Source organism: Ambystoma mexicanum, chromosome 9, assembly GCF_040938575.1.
Source record: "Ambystoma mexicanum isolate Mex_15411 chromosome 9, UKY_AmexF1_1, whole genome shotgun sequence".
NCBI lineage: Eukaryota > Metazoa > Chordata > Amphibia > Caudata > Ambystomatidae > Ambystoma > Ambystoma mexicanum.
This window is the reverse complement of record NC_090931.1, coordinates 1306401911-1306427107: the sequence shown is the minus strand read 5'-3', so window position 1 is coordinate 1306427107 and position 25197 is coordinate 1306401911. Positions and strand designations below refer to the sequence as shown.

Genomic DNA, 25197 nt, shown 5'->3' with positions numbered 1-25197 from the left:
ACTCTACAACACCCTTGAGTCCTGCTGTTACTAAAGGCCTCCCAGTGCCCTTCAGTAGCAAAGGGGGAACGTATAGGAGTATATGTAACCAGCACATCACCTTAATGTCCCCATGCTTTGAGCAGGATTAAGAAGTGTAGTCTATATTTCTTTATGGAATTAGCCAATGGTTTCCCGAAGTGGTGCTGCATATGCATAGAAAACACTGCCACAAAAATGGTGCAGTACATGTTTATCAGAACGTATAAAAGCAATGACAAGTAAAGAGAGCACACATGCCGCTCCCCTACTGCAATGATCATAATACAATCCTAGGATGGCAAATAACTGGTGCGTTTCAGGGCTCATAGCCATGCACCACCTGTGTAATATGACCCAGGGTTTGGTGGCAGGGGCTTCAAATCAGATGTTTAGCGAAATTAAACAATGTCATAGCGCATTTCGAAGCTTGTTTGAAGGACAACGCCAACTGATGGACCATCTGGTCTTTGTTCATGCGGATTGCCACACAAAAGCTTGAATTACTGACTCCCGTGCACCATGAGAGTGGTGGGTGACTGGGGGTGATCCAGACACCACTGGCAGGGCCAAGATGTGTGAATCCAGGTCAGTGCACTGACTCTGCCATTGAGATGCAACCTTAGGGTCTACACCTGGCCTTGCAAGGCTGCTGGGTTGATGTAGTAGCTTTGTCCACACCTGGGTAAGGATGCTCAACCAACCAATCAGATGTTTGATAACATGGGCAGATACTGCCATGGCTCCACCAGCCACCTGTGGCCTCTCCTACCAGTGGCCCCCCTGCTCCATCCCATGACCTCACGGCCGCATGTCATCACCAACAGCCCTTGTTTGCCTCACTTACATTCAGGCTCGCTCTGGTTACCTCACTCAATCCCCGGTCTGTGCCGGGCCGCGGCAATACAAATATTTACTATAGCCGTGGATCTTTCTCTATTTTTGATGGGAGATTGGGCAAGTACAAGATGTGCATGTCCATCGAAAAAAAAAGAAAAACATTGAAATGATTTGCACCCCCGATGAAGCCCCAAGTTTCAACTAATTGGCCGGGGTGGGAGGGGGTTGCACAAGGCCGGTACCTAGGATCGGGCTAGTGGGAAGTTAGAGGCCCTGTAAGCCCCCCAATGTTAGGTGCTTGCTGTTAAATCTGATACTGTTTACTCATTTGAAAGAATGGATCTGAATGGTGCATTTTGAGGCGTTGATTTGACACATATTTTTCAAAAACAAAATTTCATTATAAACTTGACGTTTATAGGGCCGAGCCCCAGTCAGCTGCATCGCACGCTTCGACCAATAAATGTCCACCCAATACAGATTGCCAAGCTTTTGTCCAAGCAGAATAAAATAATGAAATCACCTGGACAGACATCTTATGAAGCGATACTCACATTTCCAGGACCATGGTCATGTCACACTTGCACTCGAAGGCATCTACACACTGCACGAGCTTTGGGTGATGCAAACAGTTCATGATGCTGATCTCCTGCCGGATACTCTCTTTGTCCTTGGCCGAGTACGCCTTGAAAAACTTCCCCGCCCAAACTTTGCCATTTTTCTTTTCAATTAATCGGTATACTTGGCCAAACTTTCCCCTGGAAGTTCAGAAGAGCAGTCACTGGAAGAACTTAAACCTTTTAAAATAAGCATTCAATACAAACTCGAGCACAAGGAAACCAAAGATCAACATCAGTGCTTCTGACATCACTCCCCAAAAGATATCCCCATTGCAAACGATCACCATTTGTTTTAGATCAATCGGAAGGGAATGAGACAGCCAATCATCTTGCTGGGAGCACAGGTCTTATCTACAGATACAAGCCTGCATTCCATGCCATTGGCCAGCGCCTCATCCCTCAGGCTTTTCTTCCAAGGAATCACCCTGGGCACAGAGCTGCCTTCCATACTCATCATTTGGCCCGCTCCCTCCTATCTGAATCTGCAATGCCCCATGTCAACGTTGCCCCTGCCACGGAAGCAGATCCTGGCCTCTGCCATTAGAGCAGCAACACCCACCGATGACCATGCAAATGGAAGAGGAGCTCTGCGCGGACCCCCGCATTCCATTCCCAGGGCAGCCATATTTTTGCAAGTCACTGACTCTAAGGAATGCACACTTACCCCCACCTGTGGATTCCAACATTTAACTTGCCCTTAATGGCCCCCTCCTTGAGCCGCTACCTGTGGAAGGCCCTCGTTATAGGCCTCAGCAGAAGGTCTGTTACCACCCGATAAGGACCCCCGGATGGGGTATTATAGCTTAAATGTGGCGGTGGGGGGTACTCTAGCTATGTAAACATGTAATTATTGCCTGGCTAAAATGGTGGAATCTATGCCATCGCTGCTACCAGTGCGGCCAACATATCATTAAAATTATGCAATAATAACACATGTTTCCATATTGTGTAAGCGACTCAAAAGTGTCCTATGAACAGTTCATCATGAAGAATATAAGTTGAAAACCATTTTGGACTCACGTTCCTAATTTTTCCATGATATCGTAGTAATCGGACACTTTTTCAGTTGTGTTCATAGTTACCGTCCGATAGTCTTGCTCAGTCTCTTTGTCTTCTGAAAAGGGAGAAAATTGGGTGTTAGAAAAAACGGCCATGATTTTTACCAAGTATTTCAGTGTTCGTGTTACTTGACACACTCACCGTCATCTGAGTGCTCAGCCTCCTCTTTATGTTCTAAAAGGAAACACAAACAAAACAGCCAAGTTACTTCCAGGTCAAAATAGGGTTTCACAGGCGATATCTTTCTAAGGGTTTTGCCCCTTTTTTAATTTTAGAAGTAGGGGCTTGTCAAGCAAGGTTGTGTGAAAAGCATTATGGAAAGGTGGGACAGGAAAGACTTAAGCCTTATAGACTTTGGATAGGGTCATTATCGTTGGATAACTGCCCACCCCAAGTTATGGCACAGGTGACACCAAGTCCATAACCTGTGTAAGGGAAATTATCTCAAGCAATAATGAACCTTTCCAAAATATAAGTGGAAAGACTGGAGGGGGTATCTTTACTTCTGCCCCCTTTACGGTAGGGTAAAGACACACCCCAGCAAGGCTCTTAAAAATGTGGCAAGCAGCCAGTCTTAAGCTTTCAGGAGGCGATGCAGGCTGGTTCTTAGGTACGGTGTTTCCCTAAAGCCACCACAAAGGAATGTCCATACACAATGTTAGGTGATAACATATCTTCTTTATAAGATTCAGGAATATATATGCATTTAAAAAATAGCACTTTGCACTTGGAAATACGTATTCAAAGAGTGGTCAATATATCCACTCTATGCAGTACCACAATACTTAAATTCAGTAATAGATGCACAAACTGCAGACAGTTTTGAATTGGCATGTGAATTCTTAAGTGAGGTGTATCATCAGAGAATAGGGAAGAAAGGTGGGTTAGTTGTGAACAGTGGCAGAATGCTTTCTTTAGACTAGATATACAATTCTGTGTGAAGATCCCCAACCCCACCTCGGCAACGTGTAAGGGAAATGTAAGGGAGTAACTTATCTTGTCATTTATAGCCCCGTCCAATAATGTTCAAAAACCTTCTGCATCTTTTAAAAGGTTCAACCACCCCAAAGTACCTGTGAGGCCACAGGAGAACAGGATCCAAGATTAATCTGGGACCCCGGGATGACTTCTGAGGCTAGAAGATGCTTTTGCTCATCACAGTACCTTTTGGTGCTTTGGTCGCCGAAGTGGCAGAGTTTCTCGGTTTCACTCGATGATTCCCTCCAAGGATGGACCCCCCCTTGGAAGAAGGAGCCACTAGGATGCCGAGTCCACAAGAAAAATTGAACCAAAGTCTTTCTGAAGTACAGCAGTTTGGCTCTTTGTAGTGCTCTCCTTTGGTCGACAATTTCTCAGACTGTAGAAGTCCTGGGAAGATGAAACTTGCTGTGGGCTCCTTAAAGGCTTGGCAGATGAGAGTAAGACCCCTCGGACCCTTCGATGACGTCTGGCGGCAATGGGTGCATAGGTCACTTTTAGTGAGGGGTTTCGGAATATCACTGTTTTTTGTTCGATTTCCGGTTCTTTGGTGCTGCAGCTGCAGCACAGACATCTAGACAGCTTCTGGTAACCTGAACTCGACCACTGGAGAGGACATCGGACCTTCACCATGTCTGGACCCTTGTGATGTCTTTGTTAGCTTCTGGGGTGGGAAACCCACCGACGGGCCTTCCCCTGCACTCAGCGACTCTGGACTCTCTCCACCGGGAAAAACTGGTCAGTTATGATGGGAAGGATATCCCTTGAAATGTTCTTAGGCATTTTCAAACTTTCGCAGCTCCGGGTGTCCAGCAGCATTATGCCAGAGTACCCCCTCTTCTGGGCAGTAGACAAAAACCACTTCCAGCAGTCACAAAATGCACCTCCGGACCCTGGGTGACACCAATGGACTTCTTTGACTCGAGATGTCCGGGCATTCCTCTTCTCCAGATTGCAGGCACATAGGACTGGCTTCCAGGGTACCTCTGACGAAGAGTAGCAATTTGCACGATAGTCCCTCGTAGCTTGGGGCGAGGTCTCCCTCTAAGGTCCTCTCTGGATCAGTCCTTAGAAGAACACTGCTTTTTGGATTACTCATAGAAATGCAGCAGCAGAAATCTGCTCGAACTGGGCTTCAAGGAACAGCTTTTCTTGCTTCTGCTTTGACTTCAGCTTCTGAACAAATTGATAAGTGAGAGGTCCCCAGATATGCGCATCTGTTCCCCATTCACCTTGGCTGAGCCAGGCTCAGTCAGCCAATCACATGTAGAAGGGAATTCAAACAGGCAGGCAAGCCAGTCAGGCTCACAGGCATTCAGGCCATTCACTCCACCCAGACACCCATAGCAAAGAATGTGAATTGGGGTAAATACACAGCCTTTTAGCACACTACACTGCATTCATGTCAGTTTCAGTCAGTGCTGTTTCATTAATTGTGTCACACACACAGAAACCAGAAACCCATAAGACAGAATGTGAGTTCACTTCAGAATCCATTCATAAAGGTCTCACCCGTAGAGTGTACACACAACACAGAGCCCCGGGGAAGGCTCCAGTAAGTCTGACAGGAGGCAGCCCCAGAGCCATATGTAGAATTTCCACCCAACAGCCACTCGGGAGAAAGGGACAGAGTCAGGGCTTCCCCGGAATTTGGGAAACAAGGTAAAAGGCAATAAAAACAAAGAGTTGACAGGGGCCATCTTGCCTTCTATCAGCAATCCATTGATTCCTATGGCAGGGCCTGGATGTCCCAAAATGGAGGACATTCAGAGCCACTGCCAGGTCAGCATGTAGCTGCCATCAGCCCATACCCTGCCCCTGTGCACAAAAACACAAATAAGGGGTAAAAGGGTCTACCCCACCCAAGGGTGCCATGAGGGTATCCCATGGGTGTTGTTCACAAAAAATAAAACAGAGAGCTGCACTGCCAGAGGTCCAGGCTGGACCTCAGTGGCAGAAAGCATAGAGAAAACACACAGAAAGAAGTGGTAGGACAAGAACTAGGAGGCCCTGTCCCTCCATAAGGCATTTCAAGCTTCACCATAAGGATATTAGCACTTTGTGGTAAAATAAAGAACTGCTTCTATGATATATTTTTGTTTCTGTATTGCCCATATTTTACTTTTTGCTGACAATGTTCTTCCATTGGTCATCCATGGAATCCCCAACCATGTTGAAGGAAAGAAATTCAGGAAAATAGCTTTACTGTGTTGTGAAGACATTGTTGTATAGAAGGTAAAAGCAAGCATTATCTGTTGCTTTCTGAAGTATCCTACAACACAGGGGAGACTTTTATAAATGCTTTATTAAATTAATACTAATATATATATATATATATATATATATATATATATATATATATATTAGGGGATTTGAACAGAGTGGCATATCTGTGAGTCCTTCTCCAACCGCCAGCTCACTGTTCCACTCCATTCCATCCCTATTCTGGAATAATTCTCATGAGTGCCAGCTGTAGTATACAATACTACACATCCCTCTTCTTCCACAAGACCTTCCTCGCTCGCCAAAGTCCATCAGGTGAACTGGTCTCCTATAGCTCCTTCCAAATCGCGATGTTGAAGACATTACCGCTCTCTGTGTATGTGTTGGATTTGATAAGGATAAACTTTGACCCACCATATTATTTTCTACATCCACTTCCTCATCATCATCCCTCTTATCATTACCACCACTAGACATGAGCATCACCCGACCGTTATTCCACACTCTCCCATCACAAGTTCTCACAGCATGCTTGAAAACCTCAGTCACTTTAATGGGATCTGACCACTTGCTGCCATTCATCCTCAACGCCTCTGGTAACTTAATCCTCACATACCAGCCTACATAGGGACTCTCACTAACTCTGAACCTCCTGTTGCCATGGCATGATTTGTTGTTAAGTTGTCTCTTCCTGATCTTTGCTTCAGCATCCCTTAGCAACACTTCCATACCTAGCACATCACTCATCCATGCTGGAAATTATTTAGTGTTGGCTCTTCTGCCTCTACTCAACTCAAAAGGTGACACTCCTGTTGTGCTATTCGGAGTAAAGCTATGTGCTATAACAGTCATTCTCACCACTTCCTTCCAATTCTTCCCATTCGACCAAGCCCACCTAATCGCTTCCTTAAGTATTCTGTTATAACTTTCAACAATGCCATTTGTCTGGGGTGATAAATAGCACTGTTTGCATGTGTAATAGACTTCCCTCTTAGATACTCCTCCATCCCCTTGGACTTAAATTATCCATTATCAGACAAAATCACCTCCGGATAACCCTCACGACCACCCACTTCTTCCAAAAACTCAATAATACCCCTAATCGTAACACTTGACAACATCTTGATTTCAGCCCACCTTGTCAGCATATCAATAACCACAACACAAAAAGTTTGATAACCATCACTCCACAGAGAACCTAAGATATCTATACCCAATTTCTTCCATGGTCTATCCGGTACATCGGTCACTACCATCGGATATTTCAAACCCACACAACTTTTGTCACACTTATTGCAAAGGATACAATTCCTGACACTCCTTTCGATTTGCACATCGCAGCCAGGCCACCAATATGTGTTCCTTATTCTGTTCTTTGTCTTGGAGATTCCTTGATGTCCTTCGTGTCCCAACTGTATAATTCTCTCTCTGATACCCACGGGTGGAATCAACTTGTCTCCTCTCAAGAGATAATCATCCTGACAGCTTAATTCATCTATGACACTCCAAAATCCTTCAACTACAGCTTTTTGAACTTTGTTAATTGGAACCATTCTTTTATTAATATTTTCCATTACAAACATTATTTTGGCATCCTTTTTCATCTGCCCATTCCACTCTGGAGATAGCTGCATCCTGAAGCAAACATATAATCTCTTGTTGTTATTATACTCCTTCACCCTCTTCTTGAAGATTTGTCAACCTTGAAAGACAATCTGCAGCATCATTCTTAACACCAGGAATATACTTCATTACCAGATCAAATTCTTGCATCCTGGAAACCCATTGTCTTATTCTTCCTGATACTTTATCTAATCCTTTAGTCATGAATACTTCCACCAGTGGTTTGTGGTCAGTGTAATTCAAATCTTGTTCCCCATATGAAACTTCTGAATGTATTAACTGCCCAAACAATAGCCAGTGCTTCCTTCTCTATGGTAGCATATGCCTTCTATGCTCCTCTTAGTAAACGTGAGGCAAATGCTATGATATGTTTCTTTCCTTCATGAACTTGTGTCAACACTGCCTCTAGACCAACATTGTTCGCGGCGGTCGTGATAATTGTATGTCGTCCTTGCACATAGTTCTTCAATGCCGGTGCTGTGCCTAAGGTATTCTTGATATACTTGAATTCTTCCTCACACGCTTCATTCCAATGAAACTTCCTGTTCATCTTTGTTAGATCTCTTAACACTGCTGTGTGATCTGAAAAGGTTCTCACATACTTCGAATAATATTCAGCCATGCCCAAAAATGTACTCAACTGCTCTCTGTTGTTTGGAGTGGCCCTCTCCTCTATAGCAGACATTAATTCAGGTCTGGGTGCAATGCCATCCTTAGATATGACGTGACCCAGTACTCAATTTCTTTCCTATTGATCTTTTACTTTTCCTTGCTAAGGGTCATGCCCACATTATGCAATTTTCTTAAGACTTTCTCTAGTCTTCTATTGTGTTCTTCCTCAGTATCTGCATATACAAGTATATCATCTTGAAAGAAAATTACACCTTCATCTCCATCAAATATGCGATGCATAATTTCCTGAAATACTGAGGCAGCTGAGATGAGTCCAAACAGCATCCTCCGGTATTGATACAATCCTTCTGGTGTGATAAATGCAGTCAGATGTCTTGAATCCTTATGTAATTGAACTTGATGGTAGGCAGAGGTAAGATCTAATGTTGAAAATACTTTAGCCGATCCCATGGTTGAAAGCAGTTCTTGGATGTTCGGTAATGGCTGTCTCTCTGGAATAATACATTTGTTCAACTCTCTTAGATCAATGCACACCCTGACTTTTCCAGAACTTTTCCTCACAATTACAAGTGGCGAGACCCATTCTGCAGCATCAATTTTCTCTATGATCCCTTGTTCTTCTAACTTTATCAGTTCTTTTTTACCTCTTCTCTCATAGCCAGAGGAACACTTCTCAACTTCTGAGCAACTGGTTTGCACCCTACTTTGAGTTGAATTTTGTGTGTAATGCCTTTAACACATCCTATGCCATCTCTAAATACTTCCATCTTTATCTTCTCTGCATCCTTTTCCATTGATTCCACAGCATATATTGATTCTTCTCCACTGGCGTCCAGTCATACTTTGAGCCATGCCTGATGCGTCCAACTGAGTAAAGGCGATGCACCCTTTTTTGAGACATAAACTTTTCCAATGGCCATCCTATTTTTGAAGCCCAATGTGGCCTTGAACCATCCTATAATATCAATCGTCACCCCTCCATAGGCTTTGGGATTGATGTCAGCTTCATTTAACCACTTAGGACCTATTTTCTTCCACATTGCTTCTGGTAATAGTGTATATTTTGCTCCAGAATATGTCATCATTCTGATTGGGTTACCATTCACCATGACGATGGTCTTCGGACTTTCCAATTCTACTTCACTGTCTTTGCCACAAATTGCAAAAACAAATTCCTCTCCTTCATCACTTCCTTCATTTCCAATCCAATTCATGCTGCTCTTTCCAATTCTGCAGCATTTAGCCAGGTGACTTTTCCCATTGCAGTTTCTACATATTACATGTAGAGCAGGACAGTCAGAACTACTGGCCCAATGCGATGGACTGTCACATCTGAAACAGGCTCTGCTCCTATCTCTGCCTCTGTAACGCTCACCTGGCTCCCACGGAGGCGCTGGTCTGGTCTGGGTTGCTGTGGCCTCTTCAAGCGTGATGCGCAGAATTCGGACCACCGATTGAACAGGACCCCCAAATCTTGCTTGTCTGGCCCGCAGGAATATCCTTCTGCAGATGAGAAAGGGGATTAACTGTCTGCTGAATAGTGTGCTTGCTCCCCCCTTTTCCCCCTTCGTTCTTCTCTGACTTCCTCCAAAACCCCCGGTTTAAGCTCACCTTATGGTTTGGAAGGATGAACTCTCCATCCTGCTTCTGGTGCAGGGGCGCGCACTCGTCCAGTTACTTCACTGGTTTTCAGAATGGCGCTGGCAAATCCACTTGACTTTGCTGAGCGATACGCCGTAAGTATGAAGATGCAAAAGTTCAAGTGTGAGCCTCCTTTTATGTTGTTTTTCCTAACCGTGATCTGTCCTTTATTTCAGGTGCAGAACAAAGGCGATGCGTTGAGGGGTTAAATTGCCGGTGGTAAAATCAGGTGAGTTAGTGATGAGGGCGACCCCTCTAAATGTCTTTATAATTCCCCAGTAATGTCTTTTGTCCTTTCCCCATAGGGGCCGGGGTGCGGTACCTGCCAAAGATGCGGCGCCGACCCGAGATGTGGAATGGTTCACCAAGAAAAGCCGGTAAGTAATATGGCTGAAAATTCGGCTTTCCTCTTGTGTTCCCTTGCTCACCTTTTGTCTCTTCTTCTCTCCCCTAGGTGCAGAGATGTGGCGACCGGTGCTAATAGCCGCGATGGAGCCGGGCGGCGTCTCGGGAACAGGTGAGTGAAGCGCGGCGCTGCAGCGAGCAACGCAGTGCTTTTAAATGGAAGTCTTCCTTCAGGAATGCTGGCGTGAAGATTCCGGATGCAGGTAAGAAGGTTGAATAAGTTCTTGGTTTTCACATTTCTCTTCTCTTCTTTCCTTACAGGTGTGCCAGGTTTGAGGTGGGCGTGGCTGGAGTCCAGGTGCAGGAGCAGACACGGTGTGCGTTCAGCTGCTGGGATGTAGAACAACGCGAAGCACGTGTGGCTGTCTGGGCGTGGCTTAAATAGCCTTGGAGGTTTCGGTTTGTTCGGGAAATTCCGATGGAACCTTTTTACTAGCCGAGGTGCATGTACGTGGTCGCTGGGTTCCCAAGATCTTTCCTGAGGCCCGTACCCCTTCCAATCAATTAGATAGAAAAGTTTTGATTTTGAGATCTTAGAGTCCAAAATGTTCTTCACCTCGAATTCAGGCTCCCCATCTATCTGGATTGGTTCTGGTGGCTTTATTACTCTGGTTCCTGGTTGCACTGGTTTCAAAAGCGACACATGAAAAATGGGGTGAATCCGCATGTTAGCTGGTAGATCTAGCTTGACTGCCACTGGGTTAATTATAGCTTTGATCGAGTAAGGGCCTAAATACCTTGGATTAAAAGTCCGAGGTCCCTTGAGCGATAAGTGTTTGGTAGCCAACCATACTTGATCCCCTATTTGGTATGGAGGCGCCTCCTTTCGATGCAGATCCGCATTCTTTTTGTATTTCCCTTTCGCATGTTGTAAGTGTGCAGTAGCATCCTTGAAGGCTTGAGTAATCGTAGAATGCAAATGGTCCACTGCGGGCATTTCGAGGCTCAAAGGTGAGTCCAAGTCTGAAGTACGAGGGTGATGTCCATATAGGGTATAAAAGGGGCTCTGACCAGTTCCATAGTGTATCAAGTTATTGTATGCATATTCAGCCACCCATAAAATATCCTTCCAATTACCCTCCGATTGGTGCAACATACATCGTAGATATTGTTCAAGGGACTGTTTCGTTCACTCCGTCTGACCATCGGTCTGTGGGTGGTGGCTGGTTGAGAGTCTTACGTCGATTTGTGCCAGTTGACAACACTTTTTCCAAAAATGAGAAATAAACTGGCTTCCCCGATCGGAGATTAGTATGGACGGGAATCCATGCAGACGGATGATATTTTCGAGGAATTCCTTGGCAAGAACAAAAGCTGAAGGTAATCCTTTCAACAGAATAAAATGGGCCATCTTGGAAAATAAATCCACCACAACTAGAATAGTATTTTATCCATTACAAGAGGGCAGGTCCGTGATAAAATCTAGTGACAAGGTGTGCCAAGGTGCTGGTGGAATGTCTAAGGGTTGAAGAAGACCGACGTGTTTTGTTTTTTGACCTTTGTTTTGGGCGCAAACTCCACAGGACATCACGAAAGATTTAATATCCTTTCGCCAGGACGGCCACCAGATTTGTCGTTTAATTTTTTCCTCTGTTTTGGCAATGCCAGGATGTCCTTCCATCAGAGTATCGTGATGACGGGAAATAACCAGTTCTTGCAATTCCTTTTCTGGCAAAAATAAACGTCCTTGGAAGTAAGCTAAGCCATCAGTGATTGAAAAGTCAGACCCCCTTTTGATCCAATCCTGCAATGCTGAAGAGTCCAGGAATAGTTTTACCCGTGCTTGAATGTCTTCAAGGGTTTGTAAAGTGGTTATCCCCAAGATTCTTTGTTCGGGAATTATCGGCACAGGTTCTGAGTTTGTGTCCATTTCTCCCATTCCAATTCGAGATAGCGCGTCTGCTTTGCCATTCTTACAGCCAGGACGGTAAGTGATTACAAAATCGAACTCAGCAAAGAATAAAGCCCATCGGAGCTGTCGTGAAGACTGAGCCTTGGCAGTTTTTAAATATTGTAAATTTCGGTGATCAGTGATCACGGTGATAGTATGCCTGGCGCCAAGAAGATAATGCCGCCAAGCCTTAAAGGCGGACTTAATGGCTAATAATTCCTTATCGGTGATTGCATAATTTATCTCCGGCGGCGAGAACTTTCTGGACCAAAATGCTACGGGGTGCAGTTGGTTGGTTTCGGGGTCTCTCTGAGACAGGACAGCTCCCATGGCTAAGCTGGATGCGTCGGTTTCGACTATATATGGGAGATCAGGACGCGGGTGTTTCAAATTAGGTGCGGACGTAAATTTAGCTTTTAATTCCTGAAAGGCCTGTTCAGCTTCCTCGGTCCATTCAAAATGTTTATTCTTCCGCAAGAGTGTAGTGATGGGTTGCACCACCCGTGAAAATTCCGGGATAAACCTGCGATAAAAATTGGCAAAACCAAGCATGCTTTGGACGCCTTTCACCGAACTAGGTGATGGCCATTTGAGGATGGCATCCACTTTCCGTGAGTCCATTCGGACCCCTTTAGGTGTCAGGATGAATCCAAGAAACTCAACCTCGGTGGTATGGAAAACGCATTTTTCCAGCTTTGCAAACAGTTTGTGCTGGCGCAATTTCTCAAGGACGGCCCTGACATGTTTTCTGTGATCTGATTCCGAAGAGGAGTACACCAGAATGTCATCGATATACACGACAACACAGACATCGATGAGTTCCCGAAGGACATCATTCATGAAGAATTGGAAGGCAGCAGGCGCGTTGCACAACCCGAAAGGCATCACCTGGTATTCGAATAGTCCATATTTTGTACGGAAGGCCGTTTTCCATTCGTCGCCTTCTTTTACTCGTACCAGATGATAAGCCCCCCCGGAGATCTAACTTGGTGTATATGCAAGCGTCCTTCACCTGGTCAAGGAGTTCAGGGATAAAAGGCAGAGGGTAACGATTTTTAACAGTTATCTGGTTCAATGCGCGGTAATCGATACAAGTTCTAAGGTCGCCTTCTTTTTTGGGCACGAAGAACAAAGCCGAGGATGCCGGAGACTTTGACGGGTGAATGAAACCATTGGCTAGGTACTGATCTAAATATTGTCTCAAATGCAGATTCTCCGGCTCAGTAAGGGCATAAATCCTACTACAAGGGGGTTGTGCACCGGGCACCAGATCGATTTGGCAATCGTATGATCTGTGAGGAGGTAATGTGTTGGCCTGTTCCTTTTGGAAGACGTCCTGAAAGTCTTGGTATTCCGGAGGTAGTTGCATGGAGACAGAGGTTACTGATGCTAGACTGATCTTCAGATTTTCTGGGTAGCAGGTTCATGCACACTCCGGAAAGGTTATTCTCTTCGCTCGCCAATCAATTTGAGGATTATGTGTCTCTAACCAAGGGATTCCGAGAATAACCTGAAACTGTGGAGCCTTGATTACATCAAACACAACTACCTCCCGATGGCCGTCCGGACCTACAAGTGTCACCTCAGCTGTGGAATGTGTTACCGGTCCTGAGGCAATTTCGGTTCCATCAACTGTGGTGATGACATCTTTGCTGGTTTTAGGACGCAGAGAGAGGTTAATCCTGGAGACCAATTCATGATCCACGTAGTTTCCTATAGCCCCACTATCGATGTATGCCTTTATTGCATGCAACCGCTTAGGCTGTTCCGGATTTACGAGGACCATTGGCACAATGAAATGCGAGGTCTGAGAGTTCGTTTTCAAGCTCAGCAAGCGGACCCCTACGCTTGTCGGGCGGGGTCGTTTCCCGAAACAGAGGTTTCATGGATTTTATCAGCGGCTCCTACCACCTTCCTGGGCGGCCTTGCCGGGCAATCTCGTTGAAAGTGTCCAGAGGATCCACAATAAAGACATAAGTGCATCTGCCGTCTTCTTTCACGTTCCTTTTGAGTTAAAGGTCCTTTAACTCCTCCGATTTGCATTGGCTCAGAGGCTTCAGCCCCCTTGAGGTTAGCGTGGGTCTTGACTAACACCCGGGTCTCAAACTTGGACCGATCTGCTTTTCTGTTTTGCAGTCTGTGATCCAATTGGACCACTAAGTCTATATATTCTGAGCATTCTTGGGGCGGATTTACAACTTGGGCCAGGACATCTTTAAGTTCTCTGCGTAGACCTCGATAAAATAACGTGATTCTTTTATCCTCTGGCCAGCCAGTTTCCACAATTAGTCTATTAAAGGTTGCAATGTAGGAAAGGAGGTCTTGATTGTCCTGTCGCAGAGATAGAAGTTCGTCATCTAGAGCCTGCCCCTGGGAGTGACGAGCAAATAACCTTTCCATGCTTGCTTGAAATCCTTGAAAATCACGAAGAATCGGGTCATCTTGAGTTACCAGTGGAACTTACCAATCGGCAGCACTGCCGCTGAGATATGACAATACAAAGGCTACCTTGGTCTGGTCATTAGGGAAGGCCCCAGGTCTGCACAGGAAATGCAAACGACACTGATTCATGAATACGGCGATTCGTTTGGGGTCCCCAGCAAAGCGTTCGGGTGGGGCCAGCGGCATGTTTCCAGGTAGATTAATCTGCACCGGGTTACTGGAAAGCACAGGAGCGGGGTTCCCTCCGGAACCGGGTAAAGGAGTTTGTCCAGCTTGACCTTGCAAAAGCTGTCTAGCCAGGTCATCAGCTCTTTCCTTTGTTACAATCACTTCCCTCCTGAGAGCATTAGTCTTTTGACGAGCGGCGTGTACTTCGGCCCGTAATTCCCCCAGTAGTTGGGCCAACTGGTCAGTCTCAGAAGTTTCCATAGTGCCTGGGTGGGAATTTGTAGGAAAGCTCTGCGTTCTGTAACGCTCACCTGGCTCCCACGGAGGATCTGGTCTGGTCTGGGTTGCTGTGGCCTCTTCAAGCGTGATGCGCAGAATTCGGACCACCGATTGAACAGGACCCCCAAATCTTGCTTGTCTGGCCCGTAGGAATATCCTTCTGCAGATGAGAAAGGGGATTAACTGTCTGCTGAATAGTGTGCTTGCTCCCCCCTTTTCCCCCTTCGTTCTTCTCTGACTTCCTCCAAAACCCCCGATTTAAGCTCACCTTATGGTTTGGAAGGATGAACTCTCCATCCTGCTTCTGGTGCAGGGGCGCGTGTTCGTCCAGTTACTTCACTGGTTTTCAGAATGGCGCTGGCAAATCCACTTGACTTTTCTGAGCGATACGCCGTAAGTATGAAGATGCAAAAGTTCAAGTGTGAGCCTCCTTTTAGGTTGTTTTTCCTAACCTGTGATCTGTCCTTTATTTCAGGTGCAGAACAAAGGCGATGCGTTGAGGGGTTAAATTGCCGGTGGTAAAATCAGGTGAGTTAGTGATGAGGGCGACCCCTCTAAATGTCTTTATAATTCCCCAGTAATGTCTTTTTGTCCTTTCCCCATAGGGGCCGGGGTGCGGTACCTGCCAAAGATGCGGCGCCGACCCGAGATGTGGAATGGTTCACCAAGAAAAGCCGGTAAGTAATATGGCTGAAAATTCGGCTTTCCTCTTGTGTTCCCTTGATCACCTTTTGTCTCTTCTTCTCTCCCCTAGGTGCAGAGATGTGGCGACCGGTGCTGATAGCCGCGATGGAGCCGGGTGGCGTCTCGGGAACAGGTGAGTGAAGCGCGGCGCTGCAGCGAGCAACGCGGTGCTTTTAAATGGAAGTCTTCCTTCAGGAATGCTGGCGTGAAGATTCCGGATGCAGGTAAGAAGGTTGAATAAGTTCTTGGTTTTCACCTTTCTCTTCTCTTCTTTCCTTACAGGTGTTCCAGGTTCGAGGCGGGCGTGGCTGGAGTCCAGGCGCAGGAGCAGACACGGTGAGCGTTCAGCTTCTGGGATGTAGAACAACGCGAAGCACGTGTGGCTGTCCGGGCGTGGCTTAAATAGCCTTGGTAGAAGTTCCAGGTGAGTATTCTTGCACAGCCCCACCCAAGTAACAAAATAGTTCCTTCAGAAAAATAGTCCCTCCTAAGCCTCATTTGGCTTGGTTCTTCATGCAGCATGGTCTGCATCAGGTGAGTGTGCAGCATGGTCTGCTTCAGGTAAGTGCACCAAACACTTCCCCTTATGAGCCTGGCGCCTATGGCGCCAGGACTGATGTCCAACATGAGCCTGGCGCCAACGGCGCCAGGACAGAGTCCAAAGAGCCCCTATAAAGGGCCGCTGGGCTTTTACCCGGGGCGTGATGCCTGCTCCCGGGGGTGCTGGGCCTGGCCTGGTGCTCCGGGGGTAGGCATCATGACTCTTTGACTGGTTTGAGGGCGACGACTTCCCATTAAGCGTCCTCGACTGTATCCACATCCACTGTATCCCCGACTTCTCACATCACCATTTTATCTGGATTGGCCCTGCACCTTGGAATCTTCTTTCTTTCTCATAGCGGGATTGTTGTGGATTGCTTACATTGTCAGGCTGTGTAGGTTGAATCATGTTAATCGATGACTCTGCTAATATCAAACTATCTTTCACTCCACCTTCTAATGTCTTGACACAATTTTCCATGTGTTCTACTTCTTTGGCAATACGCAACACTATATCTAGGGCTGGATCGTCTTCAGCCCACAACTTCTCCCTAACTTTGGTACTGCCACATTCTAACATAAACTGATCTCTTAATCTTTCTTCCAGTTGCTGCCCAAATTTGCAATTCTTTGCTAATTTTCTCATACTGTTATGTATTGTTCAACGCTTTCTCCTGTTTCTTGTGATCTTTTACCAAATCTGTATCTTTCCAATACATTTCTCAACTTCTTTTCATAGTGTTTGTTCATTTTAACAATGCACTTTTTGTATTCCTTCATATCCCCACCTTCTGCTGCAGGTAGATCTGATAAATCCTCATATTTCTCCTGGCCAGCTTGGCCTAAAAACAATGTAGAAGCAGTGATTTCTCCCTTTCTACACTGTAATTTGTGCCGCACACCACAGAGGCATAATGTTCAAATGACTTCAGCCACCTCTTCCAAGGTAGAATTGGTTCACCTGTCTCTGGTAGGAACATAGCTGTTGATGGGACACTATGAATAGACATGTTTCTTATAGAAGTATAGTCTCCTGCTCCACTTAACTCGATGACTCTGCTTTGGCTTGACTGACTCGTCGTATTTTGTCTCTTGCTTATTCGTATGACTTTTTCTGCTTAATAATATTATTTGTTTAGTATTTGTCTTCTTTTTCTCTGTTTGCATTTACATAGTGCATTGTGATTCATTGAATATTTCCATCCATGTACTTTCCTACTTTATTTCAGAATGTAAAAGGTAGTTTAGAAGGTAGAACTGGCATGCACAATAATTTCTCTCTTTTTTTTTAAATAAATGGGACGAGGAAGAGGAGATTAGTCCCTCACTGTCTTATGGTGCCTGACTTCCACATGCTTGACTAACACGCATACAGTATTTCCTTTTAATGGGCCTATAATTGTCAGTTACGCTGTCTCCGCTGATACTGTGATTGTGGTTGCCTTGGAGACACGCGTCAATCAACAAAATGGCCACACACAAATGATGTAAACAATGTTTTCTTAGGGTTCTTTACTCTAAACCGGCTCGTGATACATTTTCATATGATGCGATTGCATTACTATGCAAAATAGTATAATGGTAAGTCCTCCCTTTTATCTATTGCTTTTTTTTACGATACCTTTTGTCATGTAGCTCATCTTTCTGGGTATTCTTGTCGCTGTGTAGTGACAATCTGATTGCTCTGAGATCTGTAGTTCTACTTCTCTTAATCCTTGGTCTCTGTTTGGACACGGGCAGACCGAGGATCCTCATCGCCATGTGAAGTATCTTACAACACAGGGGAGACTTTTATAAATACTTTATTAAATTAATACTATATATGTATGTATATATAATATTAGGGGATATGAACAGAGCAGCATATCTGTGAGTCCTTCTCCAACCGCGAGCTCACTGTTCCACTCCATTCCATCCCTAACATTCCTATTCTGGAATACTACTCATGAGGCCCAGCTGTAGTATGCAATACTACACATGTGCATCATTTTTGGAATTAAGTCGATTATGGAAGTTAGTGAGCGCACTGGGAGAGTTATAATTGTCTGAGTGGCAGAACATAATGATTTACTCAATGGAGAGCTCTGTATTAGAAGGTTTTTTCTGACATACATTTTCCCATTGTCGTTATTTCATCAAAACTGTAGGGGCAGCGGAAATTACATTACATGTTTTGTATCCCATTAAATCTTCAAAGGTAGTAATTAACGCCTCACAAAATGTGACTCCCTTTTCTTCATAGGAAGTGACATTGCAGAGCCTCTGACCCTGTTCAGATCACAAAGTACAACAAATATCTGGCAATAAAATAAGAACTCATCAATTGTATAGGAGCCGATAAAATCCAGCAATTGGTAGCCATAAATGAAGCCTCAGTATGAATGGCCATGGCGTCCTTCGTGATTCCTGCAGGATGGGATATAAAAAGGGGCTGCAATGCTGTATCTCTGATTCTATGGGTGCTGTATACTTCGGAAGCGATGTGACTCATTGGAACGGTGAAGCATAAGGTTTTCACGAGCAGCCAAAAAGGTTGTCACTGCAACCCTGGGCAGTCAGAAAAGGAGTTATGTGGCAATTTTATTGATGCTATTAAGACACATTTGTATTTCATCACATTTTAAATCAGGCGCATGTAAATATGCTTGCTTGGTTCTGTAGAATGCTTTATACATGACAAGGGATTATCAGCCTGATTCACAGAGCATTTTCCTATGGGATTGCGTCATTATGAAACAGTTCTGTGAATCAGGCCCTCTGTGTCTAGACACACACACTGTTATAAATGTAGTCCGGAATGCTAATGTAGCTTGGGATCTCAACTGATCATGTAGGAATGATGTCAAAAGTTGGGTGAGGGTGGCTTATAATGGGGTGTTGAGGTTGGTCAGAGGTTTAGATCCAGGTATCGAGGAAGAAGCAAAAAACAAACTAGGCAACACATAATACTAAGTAAACACAAATACAACAATCTGAGGCAAGGAATTATGGATATACCGAAAGTAGCAAAGGTCATTGGATGCATGGGGGAGAACCTTCACGAGAAAGCTAATTAGGCAGTTCAAGACTGGTTTTAGCATCAGTCAATGGCAGGTCACTTCAATTGGACCCCATGTTGGAAAACACCTTGGAAGTCCAAAGGAAGAGAGTATTTTAACTGATCTCAGAGGCTACCAACACTCATGGGAAGTGAGTATTATTTACCTGATAAAACTACAGATGCACTGCAAGTTGTAAAACTTGATCAGTGATACTATTGAAAAACTGGTACCAATTGATTGTGTTACCATAACAAATAAGCAGTGCACCAGTCAAGCAAATATTAGCAAAATAGGGGGCAAAAGAAAGTCAACTGTATGACGTTAAATAGCCTGAAATATTGTTGACCTCAAACGTCTTAACATACGGATTTTCTAAGCAATGCAAAACCCACACCATGAAGAAGAGCAGTGCAGTTTACACAAGGAGTTTGACTAACGGGGAATAAATGAAAGAATATTTAAAAGTATTGAGCAGCTTGGAGTCCAGTATTTTAACAATTTTCTCAGTGTCCTTCAATATCTGGGTATGAGAGTTTCTTTTGGACTAATGAATGCTGGGATACAATTTGAAAGGGCTGGTTAAATTCCATTTACAGCCGGCTATTCTGAAGGAGAATACTGATCATCAAATTGTAAGGCGGACCCAGAGAACCACCCGTAATAGATCCACGGATCTTAAGAATCAGTCATATGTCACCCTTATTCCTCTTCTACTTCAAAACCCTAGTGGAGAACTCTGACCCTTCTTGGAGAAAGCGTAGTAAGTGGGAGGACATTAAAGCAGTGAACCACAGATGGCATGAAATTGTCTGGCCACATGTTTAACGCACAAACTCAATCAAGCATTCTTCCACTAGACCTATGATATCAACCAAACATGGCTTGCCCATACCTAATTTTTAGTTTCAGACCATGAGTCTGGCGATATAGATGAGAATGAGGCCAGTTGATAGCATGCCTTTGCTGAATGATCTGCTCTAGTTTTGTTATAAACTCTATTGTTGCTTAATTGCTAGTACTCTAGATATGCCTATCATTCTATATTTGGCTTTGGCTTTTCAGGGCCAGCAACTGAGTGATTGGGTCCAAAATAAACATGGTGGTATTGAGTCAAGTTTTTAATTTATTGAATGTCCTGGAAAATCAAAACCCAAGCAGAAGGACACCACAGGAAAGATCCATTCCAGTATGTCAGGAATTCCTACCTTCCCTCATGCAGGTTCACCTTTCAACATATAATTTTAGTTAAGTAGAGAATCATTCGTTTTAAGGAACAAATGGAGTAGTGGTAACTTCCCTTTTCAAAAGTGACTAAGCTGCACACCAGTGGGCAAAAGCCGATCCTGTATTTCTTTAAAAATAGAGGATGTCACATTTCTTATCAGTGGGTGAAGTGAGCCTCAGATCTTCAAACTAGATGATGATGGAGATTGCTGAAATTTGTTGGCTACTTTAGAAACTGATTAAAAGACTGGGTTTGGTCTGTAGCGAATTAATGATGTTAGCAAAATGAGGGAATGCCACAAGGTATTTCCTTAGAGGGAAGGATGACCATGACCTGTACAAATAAAGCATTGCTCAGAAAAAGTTATGTTGCGCAACAGGCACTCAATCTCTATCATGTACTATTTGGAAGGGTCACCAGAAGATATGAGGACCACAAAATAGTTTTTTTTTTTAAATGTGTTTATCAATAATCTAACTTAAAATACAATGCAGTCCCCCATAGATTTCAGAAAAATACATTAATTTATTTATTGTTTGAGATAATATGCTGTTCGATGGCAGCAGTGATAATTTTATGTTCCGTGGCATGGAAACGATCCGACTAGGTATACCTCAAGAGACTCTGTGTAGTGTGTAAACCTGGATAGTTTCCAACATGTATTTACATTTCATTTAAAATGACAAAAGACTTTAAATATAGATGTGTGAAGATTTATTTTGACAAAACTAAGCAGTGCAGGGAACACACTTTTTAATTATTTTTTGGGGGGGCCGGCAAATGGAGATCATCTTTGGAGAAAGGCATACAATAAACTTTTATTCTCCTATTTTGTGTCTTAGAAAGTGCTTGTTTACTCCACAACATGAAAGAAACATTAAAAATCATTGGTGTCATTTTGCCAACTTCAAACGTAAAGAGTGCTTACATACTGAGCCTTTTAGGTTTTAAACCTTTTAGGAAAGGCCACTAGGCTGGTAGAATGTTGTGCTCGTTCCCACAATACTTGCACACTTGCAGGAAGAGATTCAAAACTTTAACATTTTAACCCAATTTTAACCAAATAGAGGCACAATATTGGATTAAGGACTAAATTCAGTGTTTCAATTGTCCGAACTTGAAAATCCATAGCAGATAGACCACAGCTTACGACAAATATCATTGTACTGTCTATCTCATGATAGAGGCAAATAGCAATTTCATCTGGAAGAATGATGCTTTAAAAGTTCTGAATATAGTCACACCAAAGGACATAAAACTACAAGTCCTGAATCCATGCAGTGAGATCTTTCCACGCAGATATCCCTGGGGATCAGTTGATACACTGCACCCCAGCGACGTTCAAAACATCTTTAGTGAGCAAGATAGTTTATGATGTTCTCATCCCCAACAGAGTTACTAAGAAAACAATGACTTCAATCCAAATTTAAAGACCATGTTTCAGGTAGAAATCAGACCACTTGCAGTTAAAACAATGCCCTCTGTAGAGAAGAAAAGTTTATTGCGTGTTTTTGGTTATTTGGGTCTAGGGTTAGTGAAACAACAATTGTCTGGATTTGTGGTTTAGCTTGTAAAAGCAATTTGTAAATGTCTCTTCTTTTATATAATATCTCTTGTTAGTTCATTGGTTTGGCAGCTACTAGATGTATATATGTTTAGATAAATTATCCTTTTTCATAAAATTGTCACCAAATATTTATTTTATAGGTTAATACAATTACAATAATGTCCACATTTTAAATAAACGGAAAATCCTTTTTTTCCAAAAGAAATTCTTTCATCTTTCCCTCTGTTCTGAATGCTTGAAATATGTTTTTAATTGTTTCTATATCATAAAGGCAGGATAGACACAGCACATTTGCTGTTAAAAGTCAATTTTACCTCAGTTGTAGTTTGGTTGTTGGGAATATATATATTTTCAGTAGTGATTTCTGCTTTGATCACGGAGTAATTTACAAAAATGTGGGGCGGAGTTGTGAGCAGTAACGAATGTGGTCAATTTTTGCCCACAGATTCTTCACACATGTATTTTTTACAAACAGTTCAACTACCTATGTTTACAATAAAGGACTGCGAATTGCTGACTACATTTTGTAGCCAGTTCTCACCTTCATGTCGTTCTCCAACCTTGACAAGGTCCGACTCTTGGCTTGGCTCGCTGGTCCCATAGATATTAATTGCGCGCACTCTGAATTTATACTCTCGGTCCGACTTCAGGTTCGTGATGTTGTATGATGTGCTACGGCAAGCTGCAAGGTCTGCCCAGGTTTTATCCACGGTGTCCCAGCCTTCCAATGTGTAGGACTGCACCACACTTCCACCATCATAGGAGGACCCGTACCAAGACAAGGTACATGAGGAGCTACGCACATCCGAGGCACATGGCTGACCTGCCGGGGGATCCGGTTTATCTGTGCCAATAAAACGATATGAAATACACACCGTCTAGTTAGCACAAAAGTAAGCAATTTTCAGTATCACATTCAATATACGGTATGCTTGCAATACATCCATGGAATTACATAGCACACATTACTTATTTGTAAAATTAGTTAATGTTTGTCTTCAAATATGACTCCAGTGGTCCATTGTGACCTACAATTAGGAGCAAGAAATTAACCAGACCATCCCCTCCACTTGGAATCAGAAACAGGTTAGTGATTTGAATTCTTACACCAGGCATTGCATTGAACATAGTATTTTTACTTACGTGTAAGACTGAATATTTGAGGCTTAATCGTCTTCATACACGACTACCAATTTATAGTTTATCATTGTACTACATGTATTCTTAGGCATTAACACCAGAGGCAGGGACAATTCAGTTAATTGGCTTGAGAGAGGAAAGATTTGCTGTTTATTTAAATCCATGTAACAATACAAATGATCATGGGCCCCTTATAACTGTAATAATGTGGGTTGGGTGGGGATGTGTCACTAGCAACATTCCTGGGAATTCCCATGTTACCCTGCCCCCGAATGGAATTGTTTCCTAGAATTCTATCTGTATGCAATGTAGCGGCGTCTGTTCCACATGGGATACTATGGGAGCCTAAACAATTGATTGGGCTAATTTATATTGAACCAATTGGAAGGCTGTGAAACCTGTTACTTTTCTGCTTTGTTTTCTTCTTTTATCCTCTTTCCTAATTTCCATTTGCTTGTGTATTTCTAAGCTCATACATCATACATGGATCTCCCCCAGAAGGTAATACTTATGTACGGTAAACATGATTTCTAAGGTCACAGCTCTATTGCCTCAGTTTGGACCCAGAAACACAGTGCCTTTCTTAAGCAAACAATCTTCCTTTGAAGGAATTTTATTTTCTAGTTAAGAACATTACATTATTTACATATTGACATCTAGAAAAAACAGTTGTTTGATTTAACATTAAGGGGTGTCCCCTTCTACCCAATTTGCGTCCCACATTTTAACTCATAACTGCAGATAAAATGCTTTAACAATCTCTGAACATGCGCAGAGACAGATATGGAATGAGGACAATTTAGTTAAGAGTTCAAATTTGAATGTCTGGATCACATCCAATAGTTTGATGAAGCTTATTATTTCCATGTAGAAACTTAGGTAACAGAAGATAGGAGTGTTACCAAACACAGCTTCGAGTTCACTCGCTAACCTTAGTTCGCATCCATTAGCATACCTACTCATCTTTGGAAAGGACATGTTTTTTCTTTTCTTCCAATTATACTTTTATTGGGATTTTGTCACATTCCAACCAGGATCTCCACCATGTGCATCATCTGTAAAAATTGTAACAAAGAGTCTGAAACCCCTCCCCCTTCCCAGGCAGCTTCCCCTAATATCGTCAGCCATTTAAACATTTCTTTCCCAAAGCCATCTTGAAAAGTACATGTTGGAACTCCTCATTATGTCTTCAAAGTCTTGGTCTACCCTTTCAACCAACGGGACACAGTAAAGGGGGTTCCACCCAGGCATAACCACGTAACGCCCTCTACCTACCTCCAGTCCGTAGCTAAACCATTCATGTCCCGCTTACCTGAGTCTCTGCAGGAGCAATGGAGTCCCCCGGTTCCTTCTCTGGTTCTACACCACCATTCAGTTAGTGGAAAGTCTGACCTTCCAAAAGAGTGAATTGTTAGGGATGAACTCAAAGGGATAGTAGCCCCCCTTCTCCCACCCAACCCATCTAGGTATCTAAGCACCCTGGTGCATGTCTCACCTGTGTGTTTAATGTGGTGCGCCCTCCATCCTGCACATGCAGGGGCGCTATTCTTGGGAGTTGCTTTGGAGTTGCTGCCAAATGCACTGCTTTAGCTCCAAGGGTTCATGTTACCCAGTTCCTGCACTGGGACTTCTGTTCAGGTAAGTTTGCCTAAGTTCAGGTAAGTAGAGTCTCAAGGTTCGTAACTGTCCAGTTACCTCACTGGGCAAATCTGATGTTTCCGTTCTGCCTTGGTGCTATGTGCCAGTTCACAGCACTGGACTGCAGCAACTGCGGTGAACGGAGATGGCAAAATAAACTAATGTCTTTTCTCTTTCTTTGCAGGATACCCGAGGCGGGCCATAGATGCGCGAAATGAAGATCAGCGGTTTCTGCTGCAGCGACTAATGTCTTTTCTGTTTCCTTGCAGGGTTACCCGAAGCGGGCCGTAGGTGCGCGCGATGAAGAACTGTGGTTTCTGCTGCTAGCAATGTTCGAGGTGAGTGTAATTGCTTTAGAGCACACGGCGCAGCAATTTGCAGGCACGTGTAACTCACTGTGAGCTAACTGTTTTCTTTCTCTCCTTCTTCTCGTGGCAGTACTGACTCCGGTCGTCGGATGGAATTGAATCGGGAAGGCTGAAGACTGAGAACCAGGCGGCACTAAGCATGTGCTCTCTAGCTTACAGGAAGCACACGAAGCA

General features: G+C 43.9%; 1 protein-coding gene across 4 annotated transcripts in view; it reads right to left on the bottom strand.

Annotated features, from left to right (window-relative positions):
* Positions 1-25197, bottom strand: part of MYLK (myosin light chain kinase) — a 1914870-nt gene that overhangs the window by 176535 nt on the left and 1713138 nt on the right. For all 4 annotated transcript variants that reach the window (XM_069616671.1, XM_069616673.1, XM_069616672.1 and 1 more), the window contains 4 exons: positions 22419-22721; positions 2679-2711; positions 2499-2592; positions 1413-1616 (listed from right to left, as the gene is read on the bottom strand). In XM_069616671.1, the coding sequence (XP_069472772.1) occupies positions 1413-1616; positions 2499-2592; positions 2679-2711; positions 22419-22721 (634 nt within the window). The remainder of the gene's footprint in view (positions 1-1412; positions 1617-2498; positions 2593-2678; positions 2712-22418; positions 22722-25197) is intronic.